General features: G+C 37.5%; 1 protein-coding gene across 2 annotated transcripts; it reads right to left on the bottom strand.

Moving 5' to 3' along the window:
* Nucleotides 1-4650: 4650 nt before the first annotated feature.
* zfand1 (zinc finger, AN1-type domain 1) lies at nucleotides 4651-12127 on the bottom strand. 2 transcript variants are annotated; one of them, XM_079662377.1, is made up of 9 exons: nucleotides 12001-12127; nucleotides 11255-11406; nucleotides 8604-8646; nucleotides 8167-8206; nucleotides 7945-8072; nucleotides 7335-7426; nucleotides 7022-7140; nucleotides 5695-5850; nucleotides 4651-5033 (listed from the first exon to the last, which is right to left on the bottom strand). In XM_079662377.1, exons 1-9 carry the CDS (start codon nucleotides 12021-12023, stop codon nucleotides 4860-4862), a joined length of 927 nt encoding a protein of 308 aa, XP_079518503.1. In that variant the 5' UTR covers nucleotides 12024-12127; the 3' UTR covers nucleotides 4651-4859. The 2 variants fall into 2 exon arrangements, with proteins under 2 accessions (XP_079518503.1, XP_079518502.1); XM_079662376.1 differs by having other exon boundaries at nucleotides 11255-11409; nucleotides 12001-12125.
* Nucleotide 12128: the final 1 nt, after the last annotated feature.

Raw genomic sequence — 12128 nt, 5'->3', positions numbered from 1 at the left:
CTTTTCAACATGCTATATTCAGACTTTCTCTCTCTCTCTTTTCAACATGCTATATTCTCTCTCTCTCTCTCTTTTCAACATGCTATATTGTCTTTCTCTCTCTCTCTTTTCAACATGCTATATTCTGTCTTTCTCTCTCTCTCTTTTCAACATGCTATATTCTCTCTCTCTCTCTCTTTTCAACATGCTATATTGTCTTTCTCTCTCTCTCTCTTTTCAACATGCTATATTCTGTCTTTCTCTCTCTCTCTTTTCAACATGCTATATTCTGTCTTTCTCTCTCTCTTTTCAACATGCTATATTCTCTCTCTCTCTCTCTCTTTTCAACATGCTATATTCTGTCTTTCTCTCTCTCTTTTCAACATGCTATATTCTCTCTCTCTCTCTCTTTTCAACATGCTATATTCTGTCTTTCTCTCTCTCTCTTTTCAACATGCTATATTCTGTCTCTCTCTCTCTTTTCAACATGCTATATTCTGTCTTTCTCTCTCTCTCTTTTCAACATGCTATATTCTGTCTTTCTCTCTTTTCAACATGCTATATTCTCTCTCTCTCTCTCTCTTTTCAACATGCTATATTCAGACTTTCTCTCTCTCTCTTTTCAACATGCTATATTCTCTCTTTCTCTCTCTCTCTCTTTTCAACATGCTATATTCTCTCTCTTTTCAACATGCTATATTCTGTCTTTCTCTCTTTTCAACATGCTATATTCAGTCTCTCTCTCTCTCTTTTCAACATGCTATATTCAGACTTTCTCTCTCTCTCTTTTCAACATGCTATATTCAGTCTCTCTCTCTCTCTTTTCAACATGCTATATTCTGTCTCTCTCTCTCTTTTCAACATGCTATATTCAGACTTTCTCTCTCTCTCTTTTCAACATGCTATATTCTCTCTTTCTCTCTCTCTCTCTTTTCAACATGCTATATTCTGTCTTTCTCTCTCTCTCTTTTCAACATGCTATATTCTCTCTCTTTTCAACATGCTATATTCTGTCTTTCTCTCTCTCTTTTCAACATGCTATATTCTGACTTTCTCTCTCTCTCTCTTTTCAACATGCTATATTCTGTCTTTCTCTCTCTCTCTTTTCAACATGCTATATTCAGTCTCTCTCTCTCTCTTTTCAACATGCTATATTCTGTCTTTCTCTCTCTTTTCAACATGCTATATTCTCTCTTTCTCTCTCTCTTTTCAACATGCTATATTCTCTCTCTTTTCAACATGCTATATTCTCTCTTTCTCTCTCTCTCTCTCTTTTCAACATGCTATATTCTGTCTTTCTTTCTCTCTCTTTTCAACATGCTATATTCTCTCTTTCTCTCTCTCTCTCTTTTCAACATGCTATATTCTCTCTCTTTTCAACATGCTATATTCTGTCTTTCTCTCTCTCTTTTCAACATGCTATATTCTCTCTTTCTCTCTCTCTTTTCAACATGCTATATTCTCTCTCTTTTCAACATGCTATATTCTGTCTTTCTCTCTCTCTCTTTTCAACATGCTATATTCTCTCTCTTTTCAACATGCTATATTCTGTCTTTCTCTCTCTCTCTTTTCAACATGCTATATTCAGTCTTTCTCTCTCTGCTATATTCTGTCTTTCTCTCTCTCTCTTTTCAACATGCTATATTCAGTCTCTCTCTCTCTCTCTCTTTTCAACATGCTATATTCTCTCTTTCTCTCTCTCTCTCTCTTTTCAACATGCTATATTCTGTCTTTCTTTCTCTCTCTTTTCAACATGCTATATTCTCTCTTTCTCTCTCTCTCTCTTTTCAACATGCTATATTCTCTCTCTTTTCAACATGCTATATTCTGTCTTTCTCTCTCTCTCTTTTCAACATGCTATATTCTCTCTCTCTCTCTTTTCAACATGCTATATTCTCTCTCTCTCTTTTCAACATGCTATATTCTCTCTCTCTCTCTTTTCAACATGCTATATTCTCTCTCTCTCTCTTTTCAACATGCTATATTCTCTCTCTCTCTCTTTTCAACATGCTATATTCTCTCTCTCTCTCTTTTCAACATGCTATATTCTCTCTCTCTCTCTTTTCAACATGCTATATTCTCTCTCTCTCTCTTTTCAACATGCTATATTCTCTCTCTCTCTTTTCAACATGCTATATTCTGTCTTTCTCTCTCTCTCTTTTCAACATGCTATATTCTGTCTTTCTCTCTCTCTTTTCAACATGCTATATTCTGTCTTTCTCTCTCTCTCTTTTCAACATGCTATATTCTGTCTTTCTCTCTCTCTCTCTTTTCAACATGCTATATTCTCTCTCTCTCTTTTCAACATGCTATATTCTGTCTTTCTCTCTCTCTCTTTTCAACATGCTATATTCTGTCTTTCTCTCTCTCTTTTCAACATGCTATATTGTCTTTCTCTCTCTCTCTCTTTTCAACATGCTATATTCTCTCTCTCTCTTTTCAACATGCTATATTCTGTCTTTCTCTCTCTCTTTTCAACATGCTATATTCAGACTTTCTCTCTCTCTCTTTTCAACATGCTATATTCTCTCTCTCTCTCTCTTTTCAACATGCTATATTGTCTTTCTCTCTCTCTCTCTTTTCAACATGCTATATTCTGTCTTTCTCTCTCTCTCTTTTCAACATGCTATATTCTGTCTTTCTCTCTCTCTCTTTTCAACATGCTATATTCTGTCTTTCTCTCTCTCTTTTCAACATGCTATATTCTCTCTCTCTCTCTCTCTTTTCAACATGCTATATTCTGTCTTTCTCTCTCTCTTTTCAACATGCTATATTCTCTCTCTCTCTCTCTTTTCAACATGCTATATTCTGTCTTTCTCTCTCTTTTCAACATGCTATATTCTGTCTTTCTCTCTTTTCAACATGCTATATTCTCTCTCTCTCTCTCTCTTTTCAACATGCTATATTCAGTCTCTCTCTCTCTCTTTTCAACATGCTATATTCTCTCTCTTTTCAACATGCTATATTCAGACTTTCTCTCTCTCTCTTTTCAACATGCTATATTCAGACTTTCTCTCTCTCTCTTTTCAACATGCTATATTCAGTCTCTCTCTCTCTCTTTTCAACATGCTATATTCTGTCTTTCTCTCTCTCTTTTCAACATGCTATATTCAGACTTTCTCTCTCTCTCTTTTCAACATGCTATATTCTGTCTTTCTCTCTCTCTCTTTTCAACATGCTATATTCTCTCTCTTTTCAACATGCTATATTCTGTCTTTCTCTCTCTCTCTTTTCAACATGCTATATTCTGACTTTCTCTCTCTCTCTCTTTTCAACATGCTATATTCTGTCTTTCTCTCTCTCTTTTCAACATGCTATATTCTGACTTTCTCTCTCTCTCTCTTTTCAACATGCTATATTCTGTCTTTCTCTCTCTCTCTTTTCAACATGCTATATTCAGTCTCTCTCTCTCTCTTTTCAACATGCTATATTCTGTCTTTCTCTCTCTCTCTTTTCAACATGCTATATTCAGTCTCTCTCTCTCTCTTTTCAACATGCTATATTCTGTCTTTCTCTCTCTTTTCAACATGCTATATTCTCTCTCTCTTTTCAACATGCTATATTCTCTCTCTTTTCAACATGCTATATTCTCTCTTTCTCTCTCTCTCTCTCTTTTCAACATGCTATATTCTCTCTTTCTCTCTCTTTTCAACATGCTATATTCTCTCTCTTTTCAACATGCTATATTCTGTCTTTCTCTCTCTCTTTTCAACATGCTATATTCTCTCTTTCTCTCTCTCTTTTCAACATGCTATATTCTCTCTCTTTTCAACATGCTATATTCTGTCTTTCTCTCTCTCTCTTTTCAACATGCTATATTCAGTCTTTCTCTCTCTGCTATATTCTGTCTTTCTCTCTCTCTCTTTTCAACATGCTATATTCTCTCTTTCTCTCTCTCTCTCTCTTTTCAACATGCTATATTCTGTCTTTCTCTCTCTCTCTCTCTTTTCAACATGCTATATTCAGTCTCTCTCTCTCTCTTTTCAACATGCTATATTCTCTCTTTCTCTCTCTCTCTCTCTTTTCAACATGCTATATTCTTTCTCTCTTTCAACATGCTATATTCTGTCTTTCTCTCTCTCTTTTCAACATGCTATATTCTCTCTTTCTCTCTCTCTCTCTTTTCAACATGCTATATTCTCTCTCTTTTCAACATGCTATATTCTGTCTTTCTCTCTCTCTTTTCAACATGCTATATTCTCTCTTTCTCTCTCTCTTTTCAACATGCTATATTCTCTCTCTTTTCAACATGCTATATTCTGTCTTTCTCTCTCTCTCTTTTCAACATGCTATATTCAGTCTTTCTCTCTCTGCTATATTCTGTCTTTCTCTCTCTCTCTTTTCAACATGCTATATTCTTTCTCTCTTTCAACATGCTATATTCTCTCTTTCTCTCTCTCTCTCTTTTCAACATGCTATATTCTCTCTCTTTTCAACATGCTATATTCTGTCTTTCTCTCTCTCTCTTTTCAACATGCTATATTCTCTCTCTTTTCAACATGCTATATTCTGTCTTTCTCTCTCTCTCTTTTCAACATGCTATATTCAGTCTTTCTCTCTCTCTGCTATATTCTGTCTTTCTCTCTCTCTCTTTTCAACATGCTATATTCAGACTTTATCCCACTTTTTCATGTGAAATACAACACATGTCATTTTCCATTAACAAACTGATTTATGGGTTTTTTAAGAAACTTTATTTTTTGCACATAACACAGAACATTTATTGACAGATGAGCCACATGACAGTCTTTGGCTGCTGGAGATTGAGGTGAGATGTAATTGGTTAAAAGCTTTAACTCACGCTGAGCTTCGTCGAACAGGTTGAACTTTCTAAAGGACGTTTTATTCACAGAACATCAGGAAACCCCCCGTACAGTCAGTTAGACCTGGCTGATGTAGTCGGACACATCCAGGCCGGAGCTCTGGTTCTCCAGGTACTCCAGCACAACGTCTCCCCCGTTACAGAGGGGCGTTTCTGGGTGAGAGAGCAGGGACAGCAGGGTGTCGTCCATCCGGAGAGCCTCGCCCGTCTGAGGGTGGCACAGACGCAGCTTCTACGAGACAGAGGAGAGCGATTAAAGTCAAGTTAATTCAAATGGGTGATCATATAATCAATAACACTAGGAAGAAAATGTGGAATTCTAATTACTTTGTGTTTAGATAAGCAAAAAGAAATGTCACAATGTCGTTTTCAACATACTATGATTCTCTTTGGGTGATACATTAACTAAACTCTGTCACTTTTTGACATACAATGCTAATTAAACACATTGAATTGTGCCACCATGTTAACTATCACTTTTTCTATTTTGTTTAAGACATACTTTAATATTTTTAAACATATTACACTAGGACTATTTTTGACAAACTATCCTATCGATACTCAACATGCTAGTCTGACTTCTGTATGATATTTCTCTTTCCGATTACAAGCTAATGCAACATGTTTTGAATTTAAATGGGAAAAAGTCACAGGATAGCATGTCAGAATATAATATGTTTAAAACTATTTTCCGTTAGCATTGTATGTAAAAACAAAGTAAAGCATTTTGTAATGTTTTTTTTTAAAGTTCATATTATACGGTTCAAAAGTGTAATGTTGTAAACAGCAAAATTGCTATGTAGATATGGAGGGATTCTTTTTGATCTTGACTTGTTTTAATGAAGTTGAAGCCATAAGAACACAGTGAGGGTCTCCGGTCAGACTCTCCTCACCTTGGCTGTCAGGATGTTGTTGCTGTTCTTCAGACTCGCCAGAGAAGCTGCGTAATCCACCGCCTTCCCCACGCTCCACTTAGAACAGAAGAACATCGGCTGGCTCAAAGCTTTGGAGTCCTTCGGGAGATAAACCTGTAAATATGTCCTCTCCGCCTGGAGAGAGAGCGAGAGAGAGAGAGCGAGAGAGAGAGAGCGAGAGAGCGAGAGAGAGAGAGAGAGAGAGAATTACATAAAATATACACTGCAGATGGTATATAGAAATCAGAAAAGTTACCATACACAAAAAGTAGAGACGCTAAATTCAGATATATACCTGAACATCAGCAGGAGAGGACTCTTTAAAGTAGAGACACTACATGCTGATATACACCTGAACATCAGCAGGAGAGGACTCTTTAAAGTAGAGACACTACATACTGATATACACCTGAACATCAGCAGGAGAGGACTCTTTAAAGTAGAGACACTACATACTGATATACACCTGAACATCAGCAGGAGAGGACTCTTTAAAGTAGAGACACTACATACTGATATACACCTGAACATCAGCAGGAGAGGACTCTTTAAAGTAGAGACACTACATACTGATATACACCTGAACATCAGCAGGAGAGGACTCTTTAAAGTAGAGACACTACATGCTGATATACATCTGAACATCAGTAGGAGAGGACTCTTTAAAGTAGAGACACTACATACTGATATACACCTGAACATCAGCAGGAGAGGACTCTTTAAAGTAGAGACACTACATGCTGATATACACCTGAACATCAGCAGGAGAGGACTCTTTAAAGTAGAGACACTACATACTGATATACACCTGAACATCAGCAGGAGAGGACTCTTTAAAGTAGAGACACTACATACTGATATACACCTGAACATCATCAGGAGAGGACTCTTTAAAGTAGAGACACTACATACTGATATACACCTGAACATCAGCAGGAGAGGACTCTTTAAAGTAGAGACACTACATACTGATATACACCTGAACATCAGCAGGAGAGGACTCTTTAAAGTAGAGACACTACATACTGATATACACCTGAACATCAGCAGGAGAGGACTCTTTAAAGTAGAGACACTACATGCTGATATACATCTGAACATCAGTAGGAGAGGACTCTTTAAAGTAGAGACACTACATGCTGATATACACCTGAACATCAGCAGGAGAGGACTCTTTAAAGTAGAGACACTACATACTGATATACACCTGAACATCAGCAGGAGAGGACTCTTTAAAGTAGAGACACTACATACTGATATACACCTGAACATCAGCAGGAGAGGACTCTTTAAAGTAGGGTCTTACCTGTGGAAGCCCCTTGTCTCCCGCAGCATGAAGCTTGAGTTTCATTAACGCCACTTTAGCTGCTGTGGTGCTGTTCTTCGCTCCTCTTCGTCCTTTAGCTTTAGATGTGTCCTTTGACTCTGAGGGGGAACACAGGCAGACGTACAGCATTTTAGAAACACCCCTTTTTGTATGCATGCTTCTAGTTAACATGAAGGCTCTTTTCTGCTGTAACAATAAAGGTATTCTGATTCTGAGAACACATACTGACCCCATGTGGACAAACACGGAATCACATTAGAAATGAACTCAGGATATAAACTCTGAAACTCACCTATGATTTTTTGCACCAGCTCTTTGGTGGCGGCCATTCGAGGCTTCTGGACCTCCAACTTCTCACACTCGTGATCATCTTGGTGACGGTGGCTGTGAGGCGAGAAGAAGAGACCAATGTTAGTTTACCAGAACAAGAAATGCATCCCTTTTTATTTCACTACAAAAACTTGAAATCTTGCCCAGCATCTAGTCAGAATGTGTCTCTCCTCCTGATATCAGACACACTGACTTCAGGAGTAGAGAGATGTCAGGTCTTGTTCAGTCGAACCCTCTCATTCTGAGTCGTATCTCAGATGAAACACATATTTATTTATTAGGAAATCACCAACTGACAGAGAACTGAACACTTTTGAGAATGTGAGGCTTATTTTGTAACAACATTTCCTGATTCTGGTGAAATATAGTTCAGAATGAGTTCTCCTGATAATCACAAGATGTGATTGATCTAAATATCGCTTCTTATTTCAAGACATCTCACCGAGCTCATGTTCTCTTGTTCTATTGGCAGATCTTTGGATTTATTTGAAGTGAAAACAACTTGTTTTCATTATTCTTGAACTTATTTTGGAGCAACATGTTTCCAGTGGTTTAAGGAAAGGTGAACGTACGCCAGGCAGAGCTGTTTCCCACACTGCGGACAGACGACCGGCAGCAGCTCCTTCCCTCTGCAGTCTTGAAACGAACACGGATAACTTTTATTTCCTCCAGTCGTCCGAGGCTCGTTCTTCGCCGGCTCCTGGTGAAAGAAAAGGGTCAAAACATTTAAACAACCGAGACGAAACAGATCTGACGTTAAAAAAGTGTGTTTCTAAAGATGGAGCGCAGCGTACCTCCGAACACGAGTGGGCCTCTCTGCTCCTGTGGTCCAGGCTGAAACAAAAACACATTTCATCAGAAACAAGAAGTAGTTAAAGCATCAAAGTTCATTTAATGACATGTTTAATTTAATGCAACTTCGTACGTCTGCTTCGCTGTAGTTCAGAGGAACATATCGTGCATTTAACACATATTAGTATATTTAAGAATTGGGACGATACGTAGTGAGCAATGATTAAATCCTGTTGGTGGTTTATGTACAACTTTATTAGTTATAAATATATCTGTGACGGATCAGCTGATAAAATGAGAATGTAGCTTTGACTTTTACTCAAGTACAAGATCTGAGTACTTCTCCCACCTCGGTGGTAAATGAGCAAATGATTGTTTTAAAGCCTTTTGTCTTTCTTAATACTTTTCAATCTGTGGACATTTCTTGCTGAATTCTTACCAGAAATTTCCGCGGCACAGATCACAAACGAACGGGAGGAAATCTGAACCAGAAGAGAAAGGAGAACAGCGTCAGTCTGAGAGGAAGAAATAACAACAAAACATTGAAACCTGAAACTTATGGTTTTAACCTCTGAGGGACATTTAGGCCCCGCCCACACGGAGACGAAACGGGTGTTATCCGCTATAGTTCTTCATCGTATGGACGGTTTGCGGAAATTTAGCTAAATCCACCGCGGAGAATAAACAGAAGGGCAACCGTGGCAACCATGCTGGGGGGGGGGGGGTGTATTTTGTGGCAGACTACAGCGCCACTTACAGGCCCAGCATATGTACTACAGCGCAGTGGCGAGCCGTGACTTTTATACCTAGGCCCTCTGACCCCCACACCTTCCCTCGAGTTATTACGTCACAGCGTATACTTCAGCGGAATATCAAAACAACGGCCCGGGGTGCAAAACGCATCAATGACAGCGACCCTCTACCACAGAAAACAACACCTGTAAATAACCCTATTTGTGTTCTTTCAAATGGAAAAGGATATTGCATTGTGTTTGTTACTTTCGTTGCAGTTGTATGTCTGAAGTGTAATTTGGCATGCTTTTATGTTGAAGGCGAGTTAACGCTGTTGACAGGAAGTTGTTGTTGCTATGGAAACAAGAACGGTTTCACAGCGGGTGGAACTTGTCATAAAGTCCGCGATAATATAACCCACCCATTTAGAGGGAAGATATGATTGGTCAATTGTACTGTCATTTGACATTACTCTCTCGTTCAGTTACTATAGCGGGCCCTCTGTGAAAAGGATTTATTTCTTTGGAAATGTTATTTTAAATACAATTAAATCAAGTTATTTTGGTAAAACTAATGAAAAATATAACTAAAAAAAAAGATACAAAAAATATTAAAACAAATATTTTAAAATATATATATATATTTTTAACGTTTCTAAATATTATTTTGTAGAATATCTTAGGCCCTCACAGAGGGCCTAGAGGGCCCTGACGGCTCGCCACTGCTACAGCGTCTCCAGCGTCACGTTTATTGAGCCGATTCCGTGTGGACGGAAGACTTTTTTGGTATCGACATCGGTCCGTTTTCGTCTCCGTGTGGACGGGGCCTTAGTTTCGAAAGAAAAGCTCATGTTGATTTCTGCTAAATTACATCACATGTTAGACGCTTTTATCCAAAGCGACTTACATACTCAATACTGTGAACAATCCCCACAGGAGCAATTTGGGGTGAAGTGTCTCAGGGACACAACGACATGCTGACTGCAGTGGGGTTTGAACCTGTGCTCCCCCTGATCCCAACACCAACGCTCTATCCACTGAGCCACATGCGTCCGTAAATGTATGAACCCCCTCAGACTAACCTCAAGACCACTTGTTCGTCAATAACTCTTCTTATTGTATGAACATTTTATACACATATTAGACATGTAAAAGATCAATACAGTGGACAGCGCACTACCTACACTGTTAAGAATAATTAAAGAACACATGGAAAACCACTGTTTGTATGTAATCTGTATTTTTATATCTAGTCTGTTTTCCTTTTGGATGCACCTGTTCATTTAGAGATAGATACTTTGAGGAATACAATACTTAAAATACTTTTTAAAAAGTGGAAAAGAGAATTAACAAATACAAATGAAATACAAATATTATATAAAATGTAAAAAAAAAAAAAAAAAAAATCAAAAATATTCTGGATGATTAAAAAAAAAAAAAAAAAAATACTAGAGATCTTTTTTTAAGAAAATGAGAAACTCAAACTATGGATCATTTGACTCCAGATTGCAGCACATATTTAAAAGCACAAGAGCATATCTTTGACATTACAGGATGGTGGATATTAAAGAAATAACCCTAAAACCATGAACATCAAATCATACTTTAGTTTAATCTATATTGTAGATATTTTCCAGTTGAGTTATAGTGATTGAAATAGCCTAAGGAGGCTAGTAAACATTACAAAGAGGGATTCTCTACTTCTAAATAATATCCGTAAACTAATGTTATAGCCTCAGAAAGTACCACAACTACTAATGACTAATTAAACACACTTTGCGAACCATATTGTTTAAGTTATAACAACTGTACCGTTGGCGTTTGAGGCCAATTATAACGGTTTGGTTAGCAGTTAGCAAGCTAGTTAGGAGCTAGTTTACCAAACATGTAACGCTAAGGAAGCTAAACAGCCGTTGTTTATCAACACAAGGTTTAAAGAAATAATTCTAAAACAATTAACATTAAATCATACTTTAGTGTGATCTATACTGTATATATTTCCCAGTTGAGTTAGCATAAGGAGGCTAGTAAACATTACAAAGAGGGATTGTTTACTTCTAAATAATATTCTCAAACTAATGTTATAGCCTCAGAAACACAACTACTAATTCAAAACACTTACTCAACCATAGTGTATACCTTATAACAACTGTACGCTGGTGTTTTATGCTAATTATAACAGTTTGGTTAGAATAAATTAGTTTACCAAACATTTAACGCTAACGCCGGTTAGTTAGCTTAGCTCACATGCTAACGGAGCTAAAGAGCCGTTATATTGTGTTTCTTCTCAACACAACTCCAGAATAACAACACAGTGTAATAAATGATCTTATTGTGAGTGAGAGGAGATGATACACACCGTTTTGGTGGCAGGAATCGATCCGGCAATGCTTCCCAATGTTAAATTCAGCCATGAGTACAAAGCGAGTGGAAAACAGCTGATGAAGTAAACAACGCTTCTCTCTTCTTCGGTGGTTTAATGACAGTAGGCGATAGGCGCAATACCGCCACCTACTGGATGAGAGTGGAGCAGGAGAATGGCAGGAAAAAAAGAATACAAATAACTAAATAATAATAAACATGAGAAAGAAAACAACACTAAATCTTCTTTATATTGTCGATTGATCTGAAGACATGTTTTAACAGTCTGAAAACTTCCTCATATGTCAACCCCAGCAGTGAAACCACGTGACCGAGTTTCACCCACTACGACCCGACCATGGCAGAGCCCTAGAGGGCTCTGGACCATGGATGTGACTACAACTGATTTATTTTAATTTACTTTTTGATAGTGTAAGGGTATTAACGTACCCCTTTTTATTTAATAATAAAAACAAATTAGTATTATTTTCTTACCTTAAATAAAAATAAAACGTTCGAAACTTTTTTTTATTGTAACCGATCTGTCAGGTGTCATGACGTCACTCAGGTGTGAAAAGTGTGTTGAAACCACGTGACCGAGTTTCACCCACTACGAAAGATTTATATTTATTTGTAATAGTGTAAGAGTAATAATTTACCCTTTTATATTTAATAAGGAGTGTTTTTATTAGAATGTTCTCACAATAAAAAAAACGTTCAAAACATTTTTGAATTTTAACCGACCTGGGGAGGGTGTCAGGTATCATGACGCCATTCAGGTAATGGTGAAAGGTGTGTTGAAAGGTGCGTTCACTGGCTGGTTTGAATTGAAAGCAGTCCAGCAGGAAAATCCGCCCCAACCGACCCGTCTG

The sequence above is a fragment of the Notothenia rossii genome (assembly GCF_949606895.1).
Source record: "Notothenia rossii genome assembly, chromosome: 12".
NCBI classification, from domain to species: domain Eukaryota; kingdom Metazoa; phylum Chordata; class Actinopteri; order Perciformes; family Nototheniidae; genus Notothenia; species Notothenia rossii.
Note: the sequence above shows the minus strand (reverse complement) of the source record. Positions and strands in the feature narration are given on the sequence as shown.